General features: G+C 65.0%; 1 protein-coding gene and 1 long non-coding RNA gene across 4 annotated transcripts in view; both read right to left on the bottom strand.

Moving 5' to 3' along the window:
• Positions 1 to 6,326, bottom strand: part of KDM6B (lysine demethylase 6B) — a gene marked incomplete at its 5' end in the record, with an annotated part of 24,449 nt that extends 18,123 nt beyond the window's left edge. The window contains 2 exons of the mRNA XM_075071346.1: positions 3,235 to 3,327; positions 6,093 to 6,326. Of these exons, the coding sequence (XP_074927447.1) occupies positions 3,235 to 3,327; positions 6,093 to 6,326 (327 nt within the window). The remainder of the gene's footprint in view (positions 1 to 3,234; positions 3,328 to 6,092) is intronic.
• On the bottom strand, positions 7 to 2,011 carry LOC116839665 (uncharacterized). Of its 3 annotated transcripts, XR_012656789.1 has the most exons (5): positions 1,854 to 2,011; positions 576 to 1,560; positions 508 to 541; positions 330 to 363; positions 7 to 295 (listed from the first exon to the last, which is right to left on the bottom strand). It is a non-coding gene; the product is annotated as an uncharacterized LOC116839665 (long non-coding RNA). The 3 variants fall into 3 exon arrangements; XR_012656787.1 differs by having other exon boundaries at positions 508 to 1,560; XR_012656788.1 differs by having other exon boundaries at positions 7 to 363; positions 1,854 to 2,010.
• Positions 6,327 to 24,719: the final 18,393 nt, after the last annotated feature.

Below are 24,719 nucleotides of genomic sequence, written 5' to 3'. Positions count from 1 at the left end.
CGCCTGACCTGAGCTCGCCTGACCTGAGCTCGTTCACCTGACCTGAGCTCACCTGACCTGAGCTCATTCGCGTGACCTGAGTTCGCCTGACGTGAGCTCGTTCACCAGACCTGAGCTTGCCTGACCTGAGCTCACCTGACCTGAGCTCGCCTGACCTGAGCTCATTCACTTGACCTGAGCTCGACTAACGTGAGCTCGTTCGCCTGACCTGAGCTCACCTGACGTGACCTTGTTTGCCTGACGTGACCGAGTTCGCCTGACCCGAGTTCGCCTGACCTGAGCTCGTTCTCCAGACCTGAGCTCGCCTGATCTGAGCTTATTCGTCTGACCTGAGCTCGCCTGACCTGACCTCGTTCGCCTGACCTGAGCTTGTTCTCCTGACCTGAGCTCATTCACTTGACCTGAGCTCACCTGACGTGAGCTCATTCACCTGACATGAGCTCATTCACCTGACCTGAGCTCACCTGACATGAGCTCGTTTGCCCGACCTGAGCTCGTTCGCCTGACCTGAGCTCGCCTGATGTGAGCTCGTTTGCCTGACCTGAGCTCGTTCGCCTGACCTGAGCTCGCCTGACCTGAGCTTGTTCGCCTGACCTGAGCTCGTTCGCCTGACCTGAACTCGCCTGACGTGAGCTCGTTTTCCTGACCTTAGCTCGGCACTGCAGCCAGTCAAGTAGATTTAAAAATAAAAATCTGCTAGCCTGACCCCTTTCCAATCCCGACCTGCTTTCAGAGTGTGATTTCTGACAACAGCCAGGCAGCTACTCCCGGGGGACACAGTAAAGGGGAACCGAAATCAATCTAGCTCCTCTTCTGATCCCATCTCATCCCACCCTGCTGGCCGGCCGTGCCAGGATCCTTGCTGCCTCGTCTCCGGTTCCAACTGCGGAGCGGCGAGAAAGATGACATCTGGGTACAACTAAGCGAACAGACCGCTCGCTCCCAAAGCGCGCCTGCCTTGAATTAGCCCCTGACCAACATCTTTTCCTCGCCGCGCCGCAGAGAAGTAACATTGCCCGGGCGTGCGATGGAAGGTTTGACGAGCGCGCTTGAGCTGCTGGTGAATGCGCTGGGGGATAGCGATGGTGATTTCTCTCTTTGCACGGGCAGTGAAAGGTGGCTAGATTTCTCACGGGGTCACTGCCACACTGATTTGCTCACGCGGGAAACCAAAATGTCGCTAAATCTTGTGACAAAGCCCAGAACCACCACGTCCGATCCATGCAATGGGCCTCTGGGCCCAGACCCCCGCCCCAGATCAGTGCAATGGGCCTCTGGGCCCAGACTCCCCCACCCCAGATCAGCGCAATGGGCCCCCAGGCTGGCCCCACCTGCTGCAGGCGCCCGATGCGGGCACTGATCTCACTGTAGCTGCCATAGTCGCGCTGGTAGCGGGCCGCGTTCTGGTAGCACCGCACGGCCTCCTCCCAGTCCTGCTCCGACTCGTAGACCTGCCCCAGCTGCTCCCACAGCTGTGGCTGCACCGGGTCCCGCAGCAGGGCCTGCACGCAGCCGTGGATGGCCTCCAGCTTGCCATGCAGGGGCCGGGGGGCAGAGTTCCTGCAGGGGAGGGGGCAGAGACCGCGTCAGACTCAGTGTGCCCGGCGAGGGGGTGGGGCAGGACTCCTGGGTTCTCTCCCTGGCGCTGGGATGGGAGTGGGGGCTGGTGGTTAGAGCAGGGGGGGGCTGGGAGCCAGGACTCCTGGGTTCTCTCCCCAGCTCTGGGAGGGGAGTAGGGGCTGGTGGTTAGAGCAGCGGGGGGGCGGGAGCCAGGACTCCTGGGTTCTCTCCCCGTCTCTGGGATGGGCTTTCCCCCGACCCTGTGTCCGGAGATTGCGAGCAGCAAGACTTACCCAGAGGGGAAATAGGGTTTGTTGGGGTGCCCGATATTAGTGCCATGAGGTGACGGGAGATGTGGGGGCAGCTGGGGCTGTCCGATGCTGGCAGAGCACCTGGGGGACAAGGAACGAGAGATAGTTAGACGGAGAGAGGGTACGGGCTGAAGTTTGGGGGATGGGGCCCAGGGCCTGTCTCCTCGAGGGGCGCTAGCTCCCCTCCGGCCCCATGGCGGGGACTGGCTGGTTCGGGGGGCAGGGAATGGGGCAGGGGCCTGTCCCCTCTAGGGGGCGCCGGCTCCAGCCAGTTCTGTGCCCCACACACCCTCACTCGTGTGCTGTGTGTGTGACTACGCGTGTGCACAGAGCACAGAGTGGTGAGGGCGGGTGGGGTACCTGTCTCTCCGGCGCAGCCACGTTCTTGCGCTCAGTCCCCACGTGTCACCATGGAGGGGGTTCCACAGCCGGGCTTGGGTCAGGCTTGGTAGTGGGGTCCCCTGGGGGGCTGCCCGGCCACGTTCCGCTCTGTGGGGTGGGAGGAGGGGGGTGAGCGGGGTACGGGTCTGCCCTGCACTTAGCCCGGGTAGCTCAGGGGAGACCGACCCCTTGGGGATCCCCCCCCATGCCCCTGGGCTCTCTTCGCCTGCCTCTGGGTTCCTCTCCCCCCTCCATCACCACATCCAGCCTTGGGAACTCCGTCACCCCTCCCCCCGCCTGCCCCTGGGTCCCCCTCCCCCCCTGCCCCGGGGACCCCTCCCTTCCGCCACATCCCCCTGGATCCCCCCTTTCCTCCGCCTGCTCGGGAACCCCCTCTCCCTCATCCCTACCGCCACACCACTCCCGGCGATCCCCCCTCCCCCTCTACCTCCACAACCACCGCAGAGAACTCCTTCGCCCATGTCCCCGGCGTTTGCCCTGAGGACCCCTCCCCCTCCCTTCCCTCCCTACATCCCCGTGGTCACCCTCCTCCCTTCCCCATAAACACGCCTGGGACTCCCCTCCCTCCAATCCTGCCTTGGGGTCCCAACCTTTCCCCCTCCTGCCCTCCCTTCCAGCTAAGTCCTTGCTCGGGGCTGGACGCTCGCTCCTCCTCTTTATGGTGGCTGGACAGCTCGCTGTTGGCCGGAAGGTGGGCCGTGTGGTGCCGGGGGGGATGGGCTGCAGCCTAGGGGGGCTCCATGATGGTGGGGACCGCCGGGCCGCTTCAGCTGGGGGCTGCGCTTGGCTGAGAAATTTCCGCTTTCTGGGGCAAATGAGGGGGGCGGGCGCCGAGGGAACGATTGTGGGGGGATGGGGGAGGTGAGAACGACACCCTGAACCAATCTCCCCCACCAGAGCCACTGCTCCCCACCCCTTCCGCCGGTCCCCCCCCGGGCACGCCGCCCCGCCAGCTGCTCACCTCGAGGTGCAGGAGGTTCCACACCTGCTGCAGGGGGGGCAGGGCCTTGTTCCGGTGATGGGACGAGCCCGAGTGGAAATTCCACAGCTGAGCCTGGCGGGGGGCGGGAGAGACGTGAGTCGGGGGGGGAGCCCAGTGCCAGGGTGACCAACTCACCTCCCCCCCGGCACCTCCCTGACCGGTACCCTCCTCCCACCACCTCCCCCCCATCCGTGCAATGGGTCAGTCCAGCCCAGAACCCTCCTCCCCCAATCAATCCAATGGGCCAGTCCAGCCCAGAACCCCCCTCCCCCAGTCAATCCAATCGGCCAGTCCGGCCCAGAACCCCCTTCCTCCAATCAATCTAATGGGCCAGTCCGGCCCAGAACCCCTCTCCCCCAATCAATCCAATGGGCCAGTCCGGACCAGAATCCCCTTCCCCCGGTCAATCCAATGGGCCCACACAGCCCAGACCACCCACCCCCAACCCCCGCTCAGGCCAGTGGGCCTACCCGGACCAGAACCATCATCCCCGGTCAGTCCAATGGGCCCGTCCAGCCCAGAACACCCTCCCTCCATTAAGCCAATGGGCCAGTCCAGCCCAGAACCATCATCCCCGATCAGTCCAATAGACCTGTCTGGCCCAGAACCCCCCTCCTTGATCAGGCCAATGGGCCAGTCCAGCCCAGAACCCCGCCCCCCCCAATAAATCCAATGGGCCTACCCGGCCCAGAACACCCGCCCCCAATCAGCTCCATGGACCTACCCAGCCCAGAACCATCATCCCCAATCAGCCCAATGGGCCCGTCTGGCCCAGAACCTCCCTCCCCCAATGAGCCCCATGGACCTACCCGGCCCAGAACCATCAACCCCGATCAGCCCAATGGACCCACCCGGGTGTTGCCAAACTCCACATAGCAGTCACTAGGTGTCGCTGTCTAAGCTCTCAAAAAAAGCCAACAATGTCACTGAACACAATTTCCAGAGAATTACACAGCGAATGACACCCACACCCACGCACACACCCACAGCTAGGCAAGTACAGTCAGAACAGCATTCGCAAGCACCTCTGTCGTGTTCATCAAATCCCTTCTGCGCTCTTCTGGGCGGCTAATTTCAGCCGAGCCTCCTCTGCTTGCCAGGCAGGGCCCAGAGCCTGGGTGTTCGCCTGGCCTGACCTCAGCTCGCCTGATGTGAGCTCGTTCACCTGACCTGAGTTCGCCTGACCTGAGCTCATTCACCTGACCTGAGTTCGCCTGACCTGAGCTCATTCACCTGACCTGAGTTCACCTGACCTGAGCTCATTCGCGTGACCTGACCTCGTTCACCTGACCTGAGCTCATTCGCCTGACCTGAGTTCGCCTGACCTGAGCTCATTCGCCTGACCTGAGTTCGCCTGACCTGAGCTCGTTTGCCTGACCTGAGCTCATTCGCCTCACCTGAGTTCGCCTGACCTGAGCTCATTCGCCTGACCTGAGTTTGCCTGACCTGAGCTCGTTCGCCTGACCTGAGTTCGCCTGACGTGAGCTCGTTCCCCAGACCTGAGCTCGCCTGACCTGAGCTCGCCTGACCTGAGCTCGTTCACCTGACCTGAGCTCACCTGACCTGAGCTCATTCGCGTGACCTGAGTTCGCCTGACGTGAGCTCGTTCACCAGACCTGAGCTTGCCTGACCTGAGCTCACCTGACCTGAGCTCGCCTGACCTGAGCTCATTCACTTGACCTGAGCTCGACTAACGTGAGCTCGTTCGCCTGACCTGAGCTCACCTGACGTGACCTTGTTTGCCTGACGTGACCGAGTTCGCCTGACCCGAGTTCGCCTGACCTGAGCTCGTTCTCCAGACCTGAGCTCGCCTGATCTGAGCTTATTCGTCTGACCTGAGCTCGCCTGACCTGACCTCGTTCGCCTGACCTGAGCTTGTTCTCCTGACCTGAGCTCATTCACTTGACCTGAGCTCACCTGACGTGAGCTCATTCACCTGACATGAGCTCGTTCACCTGACCTGAGCTCACCTGACCTGAGCTCGTTTGCCCGACCTGAGCTCGTTCGCCTGACCTGAGCTCGCCTGATGTGAGCTCGTTTGCCTGACCTGAGCTCGTTCGCCTGACCTGAGCTCGCCTGACCTGAGCTTGTTCGCCTGACCTGAGCTCGTTCGCCTGACCTGAACTCGCCTGACGTGAGCTCGTTTTCCTGACCTTAGCTCGGCACTGCAGCCAGTCAAGTAGATTTAAAAATAAAAATCTGCTAGCCTGACCCCTTTCCAATCCCGACCTGCTTTCAGAGTGTGATTTCTGACAACAGCCAGGCAGCTACTCCCGGGGGACACAGTAAAGGGGAACCGAAATCAATCTAGCTCCTCTTCTGATCCCATCTCATCCCACCCTGCTGGCCGGCCGTGCCAGGATCCTTGCTGCCTCGTCTCCGGTTCCAACTGCGGAGCGGCGAGAAAGATGACATCTGGGTACAACTAAGCGAACAGACCGCTCGCTCCCAAAGCGCGCCTGCCTTGAATTAGCCCCTGACCAACATCTTTTCCTCGCCGCGCCGCAGAGAAGTAACATTGCCCGGGCGTGCGATGGAAGGTTTGACGAGCGCGCTTGAGCTGCTGGTGAATGCGCTGGGGGATAGCGATGGTGATTTCTCTCTTTGCACGGGCAGTGAAAGGTGGCTAGATTTCTCACGGGGTCACTGCCACACTGATTTGCTCACGCGGGAAACCAAAATGTCGCTAAATCTTGTGACAAAGCCCAGAACCACCACGTCCGATCCATGCAATGGGCCTCTGGGCCCAGACCCCCGCCCCAGATCAGTGCAATGGGCCTCTGGGCCCAGACTCCCCCACCCCAGATCAGCGCAATGGGCCCCCAGGCTGGCCCCACCTGCTGCAGGCGCCCGATGCGGGCACTGATCTCACTGTAGCTGCCATAGTCGCGCTGGTAGCGGGCCGCGTTCTGGTAGCACCGCACGGCCTCCTCCCAGTCCTGCTCCGACTCGTAGACCTGCCCCAGCTGCTCCCACAGCTGTGGCTGCACCGGGTCCCGCAGCAGGGCCTGCACGCAGCCGTGGATGGCCTCCAGCTTGCCATGCAGGGGCCGGGGGGCAGAGTTCCTGCAGGGGAGGGGGCAGAGACCGCGTCAGACTCAGTGTGCCCGCGGAGGGTGGGCAGGACTCCTGGTTTCGTGCCCTGGCGCTGGATGGGAGTGGGGCTGGTGGTTAGAGCAGGGGGGGCTGGGAGCCAGGACTCCTGGGGTCTCTCCCCAGCTCTGGAGGCGGAGTAGGGGCTGGGGTTAGAGCACGCGGGGGGCGGGGATGCCAGGACTCCGTGGGTTCTCTCCCCGCTCTGGGATGGTTTCCCCCGACCCTGTGTCCGGAGATTGCGAGCAGCAAGACTTACCCAAGGGGAAATAGGGTTTGTTGGGTGCCGATATTAGTGCATGAAGGTTGGAAACCGGGGGAGGAAAATGTTGGGGGGGGCAAAAAAGCTGCGGGCTGTCCGATGTGGCAGGCACCTGGGCGGACAGGAACGAGAGATAGTTAACGGAGAGAGGTACGGGCCTGAAGTTTGGGGGATGGTGGCCCAGGGCCTGTCTCCTCGGGGCGCTAGCCCCTCCGCCCCATGGCGGGGACTGGCTGGTTCGGGGGGCAGGGAATGGGGCAGGGGCCTGTCCCCTCTAGGGCGCCGGCTCCAGCCCAGTTCTGGTGCCCCCCCCCCCCCTCACAGGATTTGCTGGGTTCTCTGCCCCATCAGGCAGGGGTGGCCGGCAGATGGGCGAGCTCCCCCCGGGGGGCGGTGTCCCAGCGGACTGCACCCTTCCGCCCTGGAGCCACTGGGCGGAGTGGGCAGGGTTCAGGCCCCGCCGCAAGCTAGGCTGCTGAGACGAAGGATCCCGTCCGGCCCGGCCCCCCCGCTGTTCCATCGGCGCCGATGCATCCAGGGCCTGTCGGAGACGGGGGGTGGGCGGGGGTACACCTGAGCCCCCCCCCGGGTCCTCCGCCACCCAGACGGGGCAGGGCACTGCCCTGCCCCCATTCTCATACCCCCGTCGGTCCCCTCCTCCATCCCGATATCCACCTGCCCGCCCTCACCTCCACCGACATCCCCTCCACCACCCATCCTGCCCCCAAGTCCCTTCCCACTGCCCCCCCACCTCCCCAACGTCCCCTCTCATCCACCCTCACCTGCCCCCAAGGGTTTTTCCCCTCCCTCTCCCCCCCCTTGGCCCCGCCCCCCACCTTCCCCCCCCGGATTCCCCACCCACCCTCATCCTGCCCCCAAGATCCCTTTCCCCTGCCCCCCACCTCCCCCGACGTCCCTCCACGCACCCTCATCCTGCCCCAGTCCCCCCCCTGCCCCCCTCACATCCTCCGATGGTCCCTCCACCACCCTCATCCTGCCCCCAAGTTCCCCTCCCGCTGCCCCCCTCACTCCCCGTGTCCCTCCACCCCTCATCCGTGCCCCAAGTCCCCTCCCACAACCGCCCATCCCAACGTCCCCCCCACCTCATCCTGCACCCTTCATGTCCCACCTGCCTCTACATCCCCTTCCCTCTCCTGCCCCGATGTCCCCTTCCCCACCCTATCCTGCCCCTTTCTGCCCCACCAGCCCGCATCCCCACCCTCCCTGCCCAAAGTCCCTCCACCCACCCTCATCCTGCCCCTTTCCTGCTCCACCTGCCCCTTACATCCCTCCCCACCCCAAGATCCCTCCTCACCCTCATCCTGCCCTTTTTGCCCCACGCTCTCGACATACGTCGGCTCCCCTTGCCCTCTCCCTCCCCTCCAGTCCCCTCTTCATCTGCCCCTTTACTGCTCCCCACCGGCCTCGACATCCCTTCCCCTCCCCTCCCTCACCCAAGGCCTCCTCAACATCCTGCCCCCTTTCGCGTCCCACCTGCCTCGACATCCCCTCCCCCTCCTCACCCCCTCCCTTCCTCAAGTCCCTCCCTGCTTGCCCCGCATCCCCCGACATCCTCCTCCTCTCCTACTCCTTGACAGCCCCTCCCCACCGCCCCCCCACCAATCCCAGTCCCCTCTCCGCCCCTCCGCCCCCCATTCCTGGCCGGACCTCACCACTTCTGCTGCGCTTGGATGAGCCTTCTGTCGCCCTCCTACCGCCCCCCCGGGTGCGAGCGATGGGCGGGCCCCCGCGGCTTCCTCCTGGCTGAGACTCCCCCGGCGCCGTTTGGGAAATGGCTCACAGCCTCATAGACGTCTGTGGGGAGAGCGGGCGTCCAGGCATGGGGGGCGGGAGTCCACCTCGGGGGAAGGGAGGGGGCTAGAGTCAGGCCAGGACAGGGTTAAGTCCAGGCTAGGACGGGCTTGGAGGCCCAAGGCCAGTGATGGGGTAATGGGGGGCTCAAGCCGGCCAGTGTGTACCGAGGGGTGGTCCCAGGCGGGATGGGGTTAATCTGGGGTAGGGTCAGGCCAGGGTTAACATGGGGTCCAGGACAGGACGGGGTTAATGGGGTCCAGGCCGGAACAGGGTTAACAGGGGGCAGGGGTGGTCCCAGGCCGAGACACGGGTTAATGGGGGGCAGGGTCCAGAACAGGGTTAATGGGGGTGGTCCAGGCCAGGACGGGTTAATGGGGGGTCCCAGGCAAGAGTGGAGTCAACAGGGGAGGGGGTGCCAGGCCAGGATGAGCATTAACGAGGGTCCAGCCAGGATGGGGTTAATGGGGGGGGTCCCAGGCCAAATGGAGTCAACAGGGGGAGGGGGTGTCCAGGCCAGGATGGGTAAGGGGCGTGGGGCCACGGTAGGCACGGGGTTAACGGGGAGTCCAGGCGGAAAAGGGTTAACGGGGGGTCCCAGGCTGGGACAGGGTTTAATGGGGGATAGGCGTCCAGGACAGGTTAGACGGGGGGGTGGTTCCAGGCCAGGACGGGGTTACTGGGGGGGAGGGTGGGTCCAGCTGGGACAAGGTGTAATGGCCCGGATGAGTTAACGGGGGGAGAGGTCAGGCCGGGACGGGTTAATGGGGGGGGTCCAGGCCCGGACCGAAGTTAAACAGGGGGGTCCAGCCCGGCCGGGACAGGGTTAATGAGGGGTAGGTCCAGGACGGGTTAATGGGGGGGTCCGGCCGGGACGGGGTTTAACGGGGGGGTGTCCAGGCCAGGATGGGCGTTAACAGGGGGAGGGGGGTCCAGGCCGATGAAGTTTAACAGGGGGGTTCCAGGTCAGGACGGGGTTAACGGGGGGGGCCCAAGGCCAGGACAGTGGTTAATGAGAGGTACGGTCAGGGACAGCGTTAACAAGGGCTGGTGGTTCAGGCCAGGATGGGGTTAAGGGGGAGGGGGTCCCAGGCCAGGATGGGGATAAGGGGGGGGTGTCCACGGCAGGCCAGTGGTAGATGAGACGGTATAGGTCCAGGACAGGGTTAAAAGGGGGTGGTCCCAGCCGGGACGGGTTAATCGGGGGGGGGGGTCCAGGCCTGGATGGGCTAACGGGGTGGTGTCCAGCCAGGGCCGGGATAAGGTGGGGGGGGTACGGGACGTCTACGCAGGGGCCAGGCCGGGACGGATTAACGGAGGAGGGGGGCCTTCCAGGCCAGGCCGGGATAATGGGGGGGGGGGGGGTCCAGGCCGGGCCGGCGGATAATGGAGGGGGGTCCGGCCGGGATGGGGATAACGGGGGGAGGGGGCTCCAGGCCCGGCAGGGCAGGGCAGCCCATTGAGACACAATGTGGGGGAGGGGCACTTTTGCTACTGGGCTCCGCCCACCTGAGTGTGGGGTTAACCCCTCCCACTCCACCTCTCCCCCACCTCACGGACCCACCTGGCGACCTCTCCAGATCGGCCAATTCACGCGGCGCCCCTCCTCTGGCTGCCAATCATCATCCCCATCCGGCCTCTTAGCGCAGCCTGGAAAGACCAATGGGAGCCAGAGGGTCACTGGCGGCGCGTGGTCGAGGGGCGGGAGAGCCCATGGGAATCCCGGGAGGAGCAAGACGCAACATGAGCGTGAATCTGCTGGGATGCCGCGGTGGGGCGCTTCGGGGGCAAACAGGAGGCCAGCAGGGGCGCCGTTGGGCAGGGCTGAGGCGGCAGCGGGGCCCTTGGGCAGCGATCAAGGGGCGCGGGGGCGGGAGGATGAGACTGAGGCAGTGAGGCCACATGGGGCGAGACGGGGGGGCAGTGGGGGCGGGACCGAGGCAGTGGGGCCCCCATGGCGGTGGGACTGTGGGGCAGTGGGGGGCCCATGGAGCCCCATGGGGCAGGGCTGAAAAGCAGTGGGGGGCTGTGGGGTGGGACCGAGGGGCAGCGGGGGTGCCTGGGGCAGGACCGAGGGGCAGCGGAGGGCCCATGGAGCACCATGGATGGGGCTGAGGAGCAGTGGGGGGCCGTGGGGTGAGACCAAGGGGCAGCGGGGGGCCATGGGGCGGGACTGAGGAGCAGTGGGGCCCCATGGACAGGGCTGAGGAGCAGTGGAGGGCTGTGAGGTGGGACCGAGGGGCAATGGGTCCCCATGGGGCAGGACTAAGGGGCAGCGGGGGGCCGTGGGGCGGGCACATGGGGCAGACGAGATGTCACACGGCGACGCACACAGCGAAGGACCCACACACGGGCTCTCGCCCGGTGCAGCAGGTGGGGAGGGGGGGGTGAGCCGCAGCCGCTGGCTCTGCCCCTCCCTGGGCTCCGTGACTCACCCCGGCCCTGTCACGCCAGACGGATGCCGCCCAGACGACACCCCCGCCCCCAGCTCCCCCCCTCTCCGGGACCGGAGCGGGGCAGGGGGGTGGTGGGTGACAGACATGGGGCACGTTGGCGGGGGGTGCCCCCGCTCTGGGCTCCAGAGGGGAGGTGACGCACACGGCTCGGGGGGCGGAGCGGAGCTAAAAGTGGCTGCAGCCCGGGAGCTAAGTTTGGGACCGGAGCAGGAAGCGGGCGGGGCAGACGTACGCTCCCAAGGGAGATCCTGGAGGGATGGCTGCTGCCTGGCACAGGCCAGTGACATGCGACACCCATGGCACCCGGGCACACCAACCACGCTCGGACATGCCACCCGCGTGTGGATAGAGAGCCCTGTCTGCCACATGTGAACATGCCAACAACATGCCAACAACACAAACATGCCAGGGACATGCCAACCAGTGACAAGGACATGTATTCATGCCAATGACACGTGTGCCAGACCCATGCCATGTACTTGAGGCTCCCAGACTCTGCCACCTACTCACGCCCCATGCACGCTCACTTTCACACACGTGTGTGAGCTCCTTGGGCACAGGAGCACACTTGTGCGCTGCATGTTTATACACATGATCGCTCCATGCCCAGATGTGCACACATGCTCTGTACATTCACACGCGCCTTCCTCTCTCCCTATGCCCCCACCCCCTGCTGTCGTCATGGTCCATCCCGCGCTGTGAGAATTTCGGGGCTGGCCCATGATGTGTGTGCGAGCAGAGAGGAAGCGTGCAGGGGATCGTGTGGCACGACACTCGTGTCAGACACGCTTGCACACACACACCTCAGCAGGGGACATTGCTGGAAAAACACACACACTCCAACGGGGGTCAGCACTGCATGGACACGGACACACACACATAAACACGCAAACACCAACAGGAAACAGTACTGGATATACACACACTCACACAAATCAGCTGGGGCAGCGCTGCATGAACACACACACACCAGCAGGGAGCAGCACTGCGTATATATATATACACACACACACACACACAGCAGCTGGGGGCAGCACTGCATACACACACACACACACACACACACACACACACACACCAGCTGGGGCAGCACTGGGTGAACACACCCACGCACCAGCAGGGGGCAGTGCTGCATGAACACACACACCCCAGCAGGGGGCAGCGCTGCGTGAACACCCCCACCCCAGCAGGGGGCAGCGCTGCGTGAACACCCCCACAACACCACACCAGCAGGGGACAGCGCTGTGTGAACGCACCTACACACACACACACACACCAGCAGGGAGCAGTGCTGTGTGAACACCCCCACACCAGCAGGGGACAGCGCTGTGTGAACGCACCCCCCACACACACACACCAGCAGGGAGCAGCGCTGCTTGAACACCCCCACACCAGCAGGGGGCAGTGCTGCGTGAACACCCCTACACCCCCACACCAGCAGGGGGCAGCACTGCGTGAACACCCCCACAGCAGCAGGGGGCAGTGATGCGTGAACACCCCCACAGCAGCAGGGGGCAGCACTGCATGAACACACACACCACCAGGGGGCAGCACTGCGTGAACACCCCCAAACCCCCACAGCAGCAGGGGGCAGTGCTGCATGAACACACACACACACCAGCAGGGGTTAGCGCTGCGTGAACACACACACACACACCAGCAGGGGGCAGCGCTGCATGAACAGCCCACACACATACACACACCAGCAGGGAGCAGCGCTAAGTGAACACACCCACACCAGGAGGGGGCAGTGCTGTGTGAACACCCCCACACCAGCAGGGGGCAGCGCTGCGTGAACACATCCACACCAGCAGGGGGCAGCGCTGCGTGCACACACTCACACACACACACACACACCAGCAGGGGGCAGCGCTGTGTGAACACCCCCCACACACACACACCAGCAGGGGGCAGTGCCGCTTGAACACCCCCACACCAGCAGGGAGCAGCGCTGCGTGAACACATCCACACCAGCAGGGGGCAGCGCTGCGTGCACACACACACACCAGCAGGGGGCAGCGCTGCGTGAACACATCCACACACACACACCCCAGCAGGGGGCAGCGCTGCGTGCACACACACATGTGCACACACCAGCAGGGGGCAGCGCTGCGTGAACTTCCTCACACCAGCAGGGGGCGGCGCGCCCCACACCCCTGCGCTCTTGGGCATGGCACCAGTGACCGGCCGGGCTCCCCATGAGCTCTGGCGGCGGCTCTGGGCGTGGGCGGGGTAAGCCCGGCCGCCTGGCCCCTCCCTGCCGTGCCTGACGGAGGGAATCTCCGTCCCGCCCACGCAGGCCGGGAAGCCGAGCGGTGCCCACTGGCGGCTGCCAGGAAGGACCTGAGGCAGAGAGACAACAGCACCTTCCAGTGCCCCACTGCCCACCCCTCTGAGTCATGGGGCCGGCTCGGCGCCCCCTAGAGATGGCAGTGCCCACCCTGCCCCATTGCCAGGTGCTGGGGGAGTTCCCAGGGGTGGGCGTTGGGAAATGACCTCTTCCTTCCCCTTCATGGCTACATTCTCCGAAGCGGCCCCGGGGTTCCTGTCTGGGTTCTGCCTTTACTAGAAAAGGGAAGCAACAGCCCTGACTCACAGAGGCCAGGCAGGGGTGGTGGTGATACACTGATGTGCGAGAGCGCACATAAGTGAGTGTGCGAGGGCAGATGCTTGTGAGAGAGGAATGTGCAACCAGGCAGTGGAGGCCAAGCACGCAGGCCATGAGTGTGCCAAAGTGAAACATGCATGCAAACCTGTTGCGAACAACACAGGCCGTGCAAATGGGTGTGCCACAGTGACTGTGCATGTAAGCGTGTGGACGTGCAAAAGTGACCTTGCATGTGAGGACATCTGCACGGGTATGGTGGCGCAGCTGAGAGCACGCGTGTGCAAATGAGTGTGCAAAAGTGACAGTGCATGTCAGTGTGTCTTGGCATGAGCAGAGCCATGCACAAGCCAGTGGGGCCACACATCTGGCTGAGTGTCCGGATGCGGGCGTGCAAGCGTGCTCAGCCTTGCGCGTGGCCGAGTGTGAGTGAAGGGGGCGTGAATGGGGGCAAAGGTGTGTGCCGTGCAAGGGGAAATGGGGCACTAATAGGAGGGCACCCCAAGGGGCTGAGGGGGTGAGGGAGTAGGACCAGACAGCACTAGGGGGAGGGGCCTGAATTGTCTCCGCCTCCTTCTATGAGTCAGAGGTGGGGGAGTTCTCGGGTGGGGGGTTCCCTCCCCGTGCGATCACTCCACAGCTTGGAGCATATGGGGGCGGGTCACACAAGGAGACCGTCACACGCATGGAGCCAGACACACGTGCGTGCACCGAAAGGAACGCCCCCAGCTGGGTGCACGCCCCCCTCCCCGACCAGCCCCTCCTCATGCATCCTCATGAGCCCCACAGTCCAAACCTGCCCCCCCATATGCTCCGAGCTGCCCCCTGCACTCCGGGCATCCAGCCCCACTCCCTCGTGTATCCCCTCGCACGGCTGCTGTGAAGCTGGGTGCGTGACTTTAGTGAAAGCCGAGCCCCGGCCCACTAGGGGCGGTGCCCTAGATCCAGCCTGGGGGTGGGGGGATCCACCCCGTCTGGGCCTGAGAAACCCCCGGGGAACGGGGGGAAGATTCACTGACGACAAGCGGCGGGGAACCCCCACCCCCTCGGGGGTCAGAGTCACGTCAGCGCTGAGTCAGCGCCACCTGGAAACCCACGTGTGCACGGAGCAAAAGCCTTATCACAACCGCTCCCCCACCCCCACCCCGGCCGCCACAGACCTGCACACCCCCAGCGTCAAACAACCAGCGTCAACCGGCATCACGGCGATAGAGACACGCGCACCCGGCATCACACAAGGTCACACACACGCCGCGTCCCACGGTAAGCAGGAAGCACAAAGAGACAGAGACAGCACTGCACAATGTCACACAGTGACAGTGTCAGTCGATGACCTAGAGACACACAGGGTTACAGACACAGGCATCCCACCCACACCCGCACAGAATCACTGTCACACACACGGACAGGCCCCTGACACAGTGACACACAGACCCAGTGACACAGAAAGGCATAGACACAGCATTTCACACACACACACACTGGCAGACCCACACGCACCGTGACCGCCACACACAAACCTTGTGTCACACACACACACACACAGAGTGAGCCATACACAGGCAGAGCCATATGCATGGGGCAAAGTGACACATGGGCAGACCACCACACAGCGACACAGATACACACAAACACCGTGACACATACACAGTGACACACACCCACGGGCACTCCTCCCACCATGACACACACACACACACAGTGACACACAATCACAGTCACAAACATGGGCAGACACACACGGGCAGACCTCCCACCATGACACACACACACACACACTGACACACAATCACGGTCACAAACATGGGCAGACACACACACACACACGGGCAGACCTCCCCACCATGACACACACACACAGAGTGACACACACAGGCTGACCCCCCCCCACAGTGACACCCCCCCTCCCTCAGAGTGACACATACAGGCTGATCTCCCCCCAGTGACCCACCACACACACACACAGTGACACACACGCCCAGCCCGGGAAGTCCCTGGCCCCCCAAGGGTTAACAGGTCTGGGATTCCCTCCTTCACATGGGGGGGGGCGGGGACCATGGCAGATTTCCAGCCCCCCCCCCCCCCGCCCCCAGCTAATCATGCTGGGTACAACCGTCTTGTATGGGCTACCAACAAAACACCGCACAGGCAGCCCTGCGCCCTACACACCGCTGGGGGACACACAAGACAGGGCAAGAAAGACACACACATTTGAGACACCAAACACACACCAGAGACACACACATGCACCGGCAAGAGAAAGTCACACACACACCTTCCCCCATACTTAAGAGAGACACTATCTCACTGGACACAAAAATCACATGCCTAGAGACAGACAAACTCACAACACACAGGAGTCCCACGCGATGTCGAAGAGAAACACAAGCATCACACAACGCACTGGAGAGAGACAAAATCACAGCCCGGGCACTCGGAGGCCCACACACGCGCACAGCAATCTCCCTCCCCAAACACAAACACACACACACTGAACTTTTTGAGACATACACACAATCACGCCGTCCTTTTGAGCCAAACACACATAACACTGTACACACACACACACACACACAGAAAGGCCTTCGAGACACACACACACAGTCCTTCAAGACACACACACACACACGCAAAATCATGCCGTCCTTCAAAACACACGCACACACACACAGTCACACCGTCCTTTGAGACACACATACACACTCACTCCCTACACACAAATCACACCCCTTAAAGTCACAGACCCAGGAGGCCTGGGGGGGGGGGTCCTGTCACCCGCACTCGACTCACACCCGGCACACCCCACGAGGGGAGACACCGTCACAACACGCCGGCAGTGGCGCGTGGGAGGGTTTGTTCCCAACCCGGCCTTACCTCCTGGCTTTCTGTGGGGCAGGCGCCCGGCAGCCCCCCTCCAGCCAGCGGGCGGGGGGTGCGGTGTCCCAAGCCCTTTCCGGGTGGGGGGGGGTCGGCCACGGACAGGCGGACGGACAGGCGACGGACAGGCAGACAGACAGACGCTCCGTTGTGCTTGCACTCGCTGGCTGCCGGCTCCCAACTGGCTCTAGCGCCCGCCGGCTCCTCCTGCCCCCCCCACCCGGGTCCCCCCCCCGCCCGCCAGCCGCACTGTGGGGGGGGCCCGGCCCGACACACGTGACTCAGCTGTGCCCGCCCCCCCGTTTAAAGGGCCGGGTGACATCATCCCCCTTCCTCCACCCCCCACCCCCAAGCCCATGCCCCACACAGCTCCCACCAAAGCTTCCCTCCCCTGGCACCCTGGCCCACCCCCCCGCCCTGCCCCACACGGCTCCACCCAACCCAGCCCATCCCTGGGAACCCTGGCCCCCCCGGCCGCCCCACACGGCTCACCACCCAAAAGTCCCTCCCCTGGCAACCCTGGCCCACCCCCGGCCCCTGCCCCACACGGCTCCCAACCACCCCAGTCCGTCCCCTGGGAATCCTGCCCCCCCCCCCGCCCTGCCCTGCCCCGACACGGCTCCCACCCCAAACCCAGCCGTCCCTGGGAACCCTGGCCACCCCCTGGGCCCTGCCCACACGGCTCCCAGCCAATCCAGTCCTCCCCTGGGAATCCTGCCCCCCACCCGCGCCTCCCTGCTTCTTCCCGGTAGAGAAGCAGGCGCACACATACCACACCAGGAGAGCCACAGCAGAGACACAACACCACACAATATCACACACATGCGGGGCCCCCCCCTGCCAGGAGAGCGCCACCCTGCTGCCCTGGGCACAGCCCCCTGCCAGGGGAGAGCGCCCCCTGCTGCCCCACCCCCGCCCCTGCCCCACCGCCCCTCCGCCCCTGGGCCAGCTGCCTGCACAGAGCGCCCCCTAGCGCCCCGCTCCGATGCCCCACAGCGCCCCCTTAGTGCTGCCAGCCCCCCTGCCAGGGGAGAGCGCCCCCTGCTGAAGGCCCCCACCCCCGCTCCTTGCCCCCCAGCGCCCCTAGTGCCGCCTGAGGGCCAGCCATGGCTGTGCCAGGGGAGAGCGCCCCCTAGCTGAGGCCCCCACCCCGCTCCTGCCTGCCCAGCGCCCCCTAGTGTCGACGCGTGGGGCCAGACCCTGCCTTGCTGGGAGAGGCCCCTGCTTGAGCTCCCCTCCATGCCCCGCTCCGTGACCCCACAGCGCCCCCTAGTGGCTTGACCCTGAGGCCAGCCCCTTGCCAGGAGAGCGCGGCCCCTTGCTGACCCCACCAACCGCTTCCCGGATCCAGCACCCTAAGTGACCGCCCTGGGGCACAGAAAACATTGCACTGAGATAACTCACTTAATGCTGGCAAAAGTAATGGAGTATAATATTGCTGCGGGGTGAGTGAGGCCCAGAGAGAGGACTTGGGGAAGGCAGGGCTGGGCTAGGCAGGGGCTTGCATGAGGTTCGGAGAGTGGGGGACACCAGTTGGAGCTGGGGGGGATGCGGGTTTGGGGATCGTGGAGGCGCTGGCGGGTGGGGGGTTCGGGTTGTGGGATCAGGTGGGGGGCTGGGGAAAGCAGGAGTGAGGGCCCTGGTGGGCTGGATCTGGATGGGCAGGGCACTGCAGGGGCGGGTGAAGGAGCGCCGGCCGAGCTGGGGGTCTGCGGAGGCCGATGTGATAGGGCGCGGCCGAGCTGGGAGGGGCTAGGGTAGGGAGTGAGGAGGCACCAGTGTAGCTGAGGAGAGGCTCGGGGGGGAGGAGGAGGCTGCGCTGGGTTGGAGAGTGAGGGGGCACCCGGTGGAGCTGGGCGGGGGAGGGCATGCGGTTTCAGGAGTGAGGTGGCTCCCGGAGGAGCTGGGAGGGGACTCGCAGGTCAGGAAGTGAGGGCACTAGGTGGGTTGATGGTGGCTGGGGGGACAGGCGCGCTCGCTGGGTCTCAGGAGTGGGAGGCACGGTGGAGCTGGGGGTTGCGGGTAGAAGTGGATGGGGCCCGGAGGAGCTGGGGGGGCGGGGCTGTGTCAGAAGTGAGGTACCCGAGGGAGTGGGGGCTGCGGGTCAGGAGTGAGGGGCCCCGGAGGACCGCTCTGGGGGGTGCTGCTAGGTCAGGGATGGAGGGGCACTAGTGGAGGCTAGGCGGCGGGCTGGGCTGTTTGGGATCATCAGGAGAGTGGGGGGCCCCAGCCACGAGCGCAGCTGGCTGGAATGCAGCGTGGGGGTTACACCTCTGAGAGCGGATCCTTTTGAAGGTGCACCTGGTGGCGGGGGGGGCTTGAGAGGCGGGGGGGGGGGCGCTGCGTGGATCAGCTTTTGGGGGCTGGGGGGCTGGGGGGCGTGGGAGCGGCTGGAGGGGTTTCATGGGGAGTCTGTTCCATCCCCATTCGATATACGCACCCCAGAGGAACAAGTCCCGCCCCCCCCCCCCTGCCCCCCCCCACGCCGCTCCTCCAGCTGCCAAGGCATCCGCGCCAGGCGGCTTGCTGGGGAGCCAGGAGGGAGGGCGAGAGAGGGAAAGGATCAGTATGAGAGAGCCACCAGATTGTATATGTCGCGTTTGGTGCCCATGGCGTGCGACCGCACAACAGACGGTGTGCACAAGCAGCTGGGTCACTAGAGCGTGTCCCGAGCCGTGCCCGGGGGTCTCTGGCTGCGCGACACAGAGATAGGGGTGTTTTGCATTGATGTGTGTGAGGGAGAGCAGAGACAGTTCACGAGGGCGTGCGCTCGTGCGAAGGGCGGCGGCAGCGGGTGGCGTGGGCACCACATTGGTCACTGGGGGCATGTGGCCGCACACCTGCCCCTGAGTGATGCGTCCATGTCAGCGCTTCCACGAAGTGTGTCCGTGCGAGGGCATCTGATGCTGGGAGTGCGCAATCCGTGGCATGGGCCGTTGCTGCCTGTTAGCGGCCACCGGTCTTTGCACCATGCAGGGAAAGCTGCTGGCAGCAGCACGGGCGGGCGCAGGGATGTGGGGCGCGTCCTGCCATGGGGCAGCCGAGGTGATGGGGGCAGGGGGCATGCCTGGAGCACTGCGGAGATGCAGGCCCACTTGTGGGGCAGGGCAGCCAGTTACCCAGGGACCCCTCGCCCGGCGCTGAGATGCGGCCACCTCTGGGGTGGGCGGCCCGTTATCCAGAGGGCCCCTCGCCTGCGCTGAGATGTGCCCACCTCTGGGCGGGGGCGGACCCGGTTAACCCAGGGACCCCTCGCCCGAGCGCTGAGATGCAAGCCACCTCTGGGCGGGGCGGCTGGTTGGTACCCAGGGACCCCTCGCCTTGGCGCTGAGATGCAGCCCACCTCTGGGGCGGGGGCGTGATTACGCTGCTCGGTACCTTCCTGGACCCCTCGCCCAGCGCTGAGATGCAGGCCAACCTCTGGGACATGTTACATGGTGGTAAGTGAACAGCTGCACAGTTCTGTGCACAGACTGGGGAACGGGCTGGGAGTGGGGGCGGGCTGAGGTGGGGTGCGAGGGCGGGGCTTCCCCATGGGGCGGGGCCCCCACTGCATCCTACCTTTGCCGTCTTCCACCCCCCAGGGGCTGAGCTGGCGACGACCAGGAGGGTTTGGTAGGTGGAAGTCAGTGGTGTTCTTCTTCTCCTCCGCTCCCCATGTGCTCAGCACCCAGTTGGTTTGGCCATAGGCAGGACGGGCGGATGCATACGGGGCAAGGAGCTTTGGCGCAGTAGCGGGCAGAGCCGGGCACGGAGACAGGAAGGGAGGGCGCGGCAGGGCGTTGGGGGGTGGCCAGGCTGGGACATGAACCCCCCAGGGGTGGGTCCTAGCAGGGATGCCCAGGGGGCCACTCCGACCCATGGCCCCAGAGCACCGGGCCTTGGTAACGATTTCAAATGGAACTAAGAGACCAGACATGACGTCCTCCACAGCAACGGTGCCCTCCCAGAGTATCTCCCCGCATGGCCACAGTGTCCCCCCCCACCCCCCTAACATCATGGTGCCCCCCCTCTCAAAGCCCTCCAACAGACATGGTGCCCCCCCTGAACCCTCAAAAGCACGATTGCCCCCGCACAGCACGGTACCGCCGTCAGAGCCCCAACAAAGGCACAGTGGCCCCCGCCAGAGCCCTTCCCACGGCACGGTGCCGCCGCCACAGAGTCACTCCTATTGGCACGGGTGTCCCCCCAGAACCCTTCAAAGCATGGTTGCTCTCGAAGAGCCGCCCATACGCACGGTTGCCCCTTCAAGAAGCCCCCAAGGCTACAGTTGTCACCCTCAGATGCACCCTCATGGCACCGGTGCCCCCGACCCCCCCATGGCACAGCACCCTCCTCAAAGCCCCCCAAAGCACAGTGCCCCCCCGAGTCCCCCTATGTCACAGCACCCCCCCAGAGCCCCCCAAAACACGGTGCCCTCCCAGAGCCCTCCCATGGCACGGTGCCCCCCCCAGTTCCCCCCACTGAGCGCCGGGCTCCCCCTCTCCACAACATCCCATCCTGAGGGCGGAGGGGAAAGGTCTATGGGGCAGTCGGGTGATATAGGGTATCAGTCACTCACCGTAGTGGGAGAAGCCTCCTCTCTGCTCTCTCATTGGCTGGGCCCCGCCCCGGGCGCGTAAGTGGGGCTGCAGGGGGGGGGCTACGCCCCAGCCATACTGGAGGGGGGCTCTGGTCCTGTGGGGGGGGAGACAGATAGTTAGAGAGGGGACCCGGGCGAAGGCCTTGGAGTTACCCCGTCCCCCACCCCGGGGTAACTCCCATCCGCGGAGGCATGGTGGGAACCCAGGAGTCCGGGACAAGCCACGAGACGGGATCCCCTCCACGCCCTGTCAGACTATCACAGGGTGGGGTGAAAGGGATCCCCGTGCACGCAGGCACCCTGCGCTCTTCCCCAGAGGTGGGCGCATCTTGGCGCCGGACGAGGGGTCCCCGGATAACCAGCCACCTCACCCCGGAGATGGGCGCATCTCAGCGCCCGGCGAGGAGTCCCTGGGTAACCGGCCGCCCCGCCCCAGAGGTGGGCGCATCTCAGGGCCGGGCGAGGGGTCCCCGGGTAACCAGCCCAACTCCCCCCATCCTGGCCGATGCCCCTCACTCCCGACCCGCAGCCCCGTGTTGCGTTTTGCTGCCCGAAGCCGGTACCTTGGCTCACTGCCGGAGGGCGGCTCGTGGGCTCCCAACAGCACCGGGATCTGGCAGAGATCAGCTCCCTGCCCGCCCCCAGCCCGTGCCCCACAAGTCCAGCTTATCGGGGCAGCAAGCCGGGGGCGGGGGCCTGCTCCAGGCGGCACACCCAGTGGGAAGGGGCCTGATAACGGCAGGGCCAGGCGGGCCACAGCCAAGAGAGATGCCCCCACGTTCACCGCTGCCGAAAGCCCCCCCGATTGCCAGCATTTGCCCTCAAGTGACCCCCTGAGTGCCAGCATTTGCCCCCAAGTGACCCACCCAACTGCCAGCATTTGCCCCCCGAGTGTGAGCATTTGCCAAGTGACTCCCCGAGTGCCAGCATTCGCCCCAAGTAACCCCCAAGTGCCAGCATTTGCCCCCAAGTGACCCCCAAGTGTCAGCATTCCCCCGAAGTGACCCCCCCGAGTGCCAGCATTCACCCCGAGTGTGAGCATTTGCCCCCAAGTGACCCCCCGACTGCCAGCATTTGCCCCTGAGTGACCCCCCGTGTCAGCATTCGCCCTCAAGTGACCCGAGTGCCAGCATTTGCCCCTGAGTGACCCTCCGAGTGCCAGCATTTGCCCCCAAGTGACCCCCCCAACTGCCAGCATTCGCCCCCAAGTGACCCCCCCAACTGCCAGCATTTGCCTCCCGAGTGTGAGCATTTGCCGCCAAGTGACCCCCCGAGTGCCAGCATTCGCCCCAAGTAACCCCCCCAAATGTCAGCATTCCCCCCAAAGGCCGCCCTCCCGAGGCCAGCATTTTGCCCCAAGATCCCAGGGTCACATTCCCCCAAGTGACCCCCGAGGCTAGATTCGCCCGAGTGTGAGCATTTGCCCAGTGCCCCGACTGCCAGCATTTGCCCGAGTGACCCCCGAGTGCCAGCATTTTCCCCCCGAGTGACCCCCAAGTGTCGCATTACCCCAAGTTCCCCCCGAGTGCCAGCTATTCGCCCCTCGAGTGACCCCGATGCCAGCTTCATGTCCCCCCAGGACCCCAAGGGTCAGCATTTCCCCCAAGTGACCCCGAGTGACAGCATTCGCCGCGAGTGTGAGCATCGCCCCCAAGTGACCCCCGAGCGCGCGAACAATTCTGTCCCGAGGACCCCGAGTGCCAGCATTTGCCCCAAGTGACCCCACCCAACTGTCAGCATTCGCACCCAAGTGACCCTTCCCAACTCCCAGCATTTGCCTCCGAGTGTGAGCATTTGCCGCAAGTGACCCCCAGGCCAGATTGTGCCCGCAAGTACACACCCCAGAATGTCACGCCATTCCCCCAAATGACCCCCTGAGTGCCAGTAATTTTGGCCCCAGTCACCCCCAGTGTCAGCATTCCCCCAGTGACCCCGAGTGCTAGCATTCGCCGAGTTGGAGCATTCGCCCCAAGTGACCCCCACTGCCACATTGCCCTGAGACCCCCGAGTGCCAGCATTTCCCCCAAGTGACCCTCCAAGTTGTCAGCATCCCCCAAGTGACCCTCCCGACTGCCAGCATTCCCCCACTGTGGCCCCCAAGCCACCATTCCTCCCCGCCCTGCTAAGGGTGGCGTCCTGGCGCCCTTGCCAGCTGCTGCACAGAGCCGTGTGTGGATGTCGGGGGGGGGGGGAATCCCCGTCCCAAGGATAATGAGCCAGTGTGTCAGACAATGGGGGAGCCATCCCCTCCAGTCTGGGACAAGGGCCTTCAGAGCCGGGGGAGCTCCAGCGCTGCGCTGGAAGATCCACCCCCCCCACACACACACACGTGCCCCTCACGTGGGTCACACCCTGCACACCCATGGCAGTGGCAGAGGGGATGGTCGGCAAAATCCCAACAGTCCGAACCACTAAGACCCCACTCCCTTCCAGCCAAGAGAACCCAGGAGTCCTGGCTCCAGCCCCCCGATCTAATCACCAGCCCCACTCCCTTCCAGTGCCAGGGAGGAACCAGGAGTCCTGGCTCCCAGCCCCGTTGCTCTGACCCCCCAGCCCCCACTCCCTTCCAGTGCCAGGGAATGAACCCAGAGTCCTGGCTCCACCCCCCGATCTATATCACCACCCCCACTCCTCTTCCAGTGCAGAGTGAACCCAGAGTCCTGGCTCCCAGCCCCCCTGCCTGACCCCCCCAGCCCCACTCCTCACAGTCGAGGAGAGAACCCAGGAGTCTGGCTCCCAGCCACCCCTGCTCTAACCACCAGCCCCCACTCCCCTCCAGAGCCGGGAAAAACCCAGAGTCCTGGCCCCAGTTCCCCCTCGCTCTACACTGCGAACGCAACCCCACCCCCTCCCAAGCTGGAGAAACCCAGGCGTCCGGGTCCCAGCCCTGCCCCAGTACCTCCTCAGCGGAGGCTCCACCTCCCACCAGCTGCTGCCCTGTCTGAATATGCAAGACCCATAACCCGGAGCAGGTGATATGTAACGGCTCCGGGCGCAGGGGGGCAGCGGGCTGGACCCTGGGACCCCAGAACGAATCCGCCAGAGCCCGGACCTGACGCAGGCACAGGGACAGAGCAGAGGGCACCGAGCAGGGGGGCAGGGCGCGAGTCGGAGTGAAGGCAACCGCAAGCGGGGGGGGCAGGGGGCTGTGGGTGGATGGGGCACCGGCAGGGCTGGGGGTCAGGAGCTGCCAGTCAGGAGTGAGGGCACTGGCAGGCTTGGGGTCAGGGAGCTGCGAGTCGGGAGTAGGGCACTGGCAGGGCTGGGGGTCAGGGGCTGCGAGTCGGGATGAGGGCACTGGCAGGCTGGGGGGTCAGGGAAGCTGCGCAGTCGGAGTGGGGGACTGGCAGGGCTGGGGGGTCAGGGGGCTGCGAGTCGGGAGTGAGGGCACTGGCAGGCTGGGGGGTCAGGGGCTGCGAGTCGGGAGTGGGGCACGCAGGGCTGGGGGGTCAGGGACTGCGCAGTCGGAGGAGGGCACTGCGCAGGCCGGGCGGTCAGGGCTGGGCGGGAAGTGAGGGCACCGGCAAGCGGGAGGAAGGGCTGTGGTCAGGATGAGGGACCAGGCAGGCAGGGGGCAGGGGCTGCGGGTCGGAGTGAGGGCCACCGGCAGGCTTGGGCTTAGGCAGGGGCGCGGGGTGGAGTGAGGGGCGCAGGTAGGCGGGGGGTCAGCTGGGAACAGGGGCTGCGGCGTGGGAGTGAAGGGCCTGGTGGGCTGGGTCAGGGCTGGGACAGGGCTGCGGGTCGGAGTGAGGAGGCACCAGCAGATCTGGGGGGCAG

This window comes from Chelonoidis abingdonii, chromosome 11 (assembly GCF_003597395.2).
Source record: "Chelonoidis abingdonii isolate Lonesome George chromosome 11, CheloAbing_2.0, whole genome shotgun sequence".
NCBI classification, from domain to species: Eukaryota; Metazoa; Chordata; order Testudines; family Testudinidae; genus Chelonoidis; species Chelonoidis abingdonii.
The sequence above is the reverse complement of the archived record's forward strand: the minus strand, read 5'-3'. Positions and strand labels throughout refer to the sequence as shown.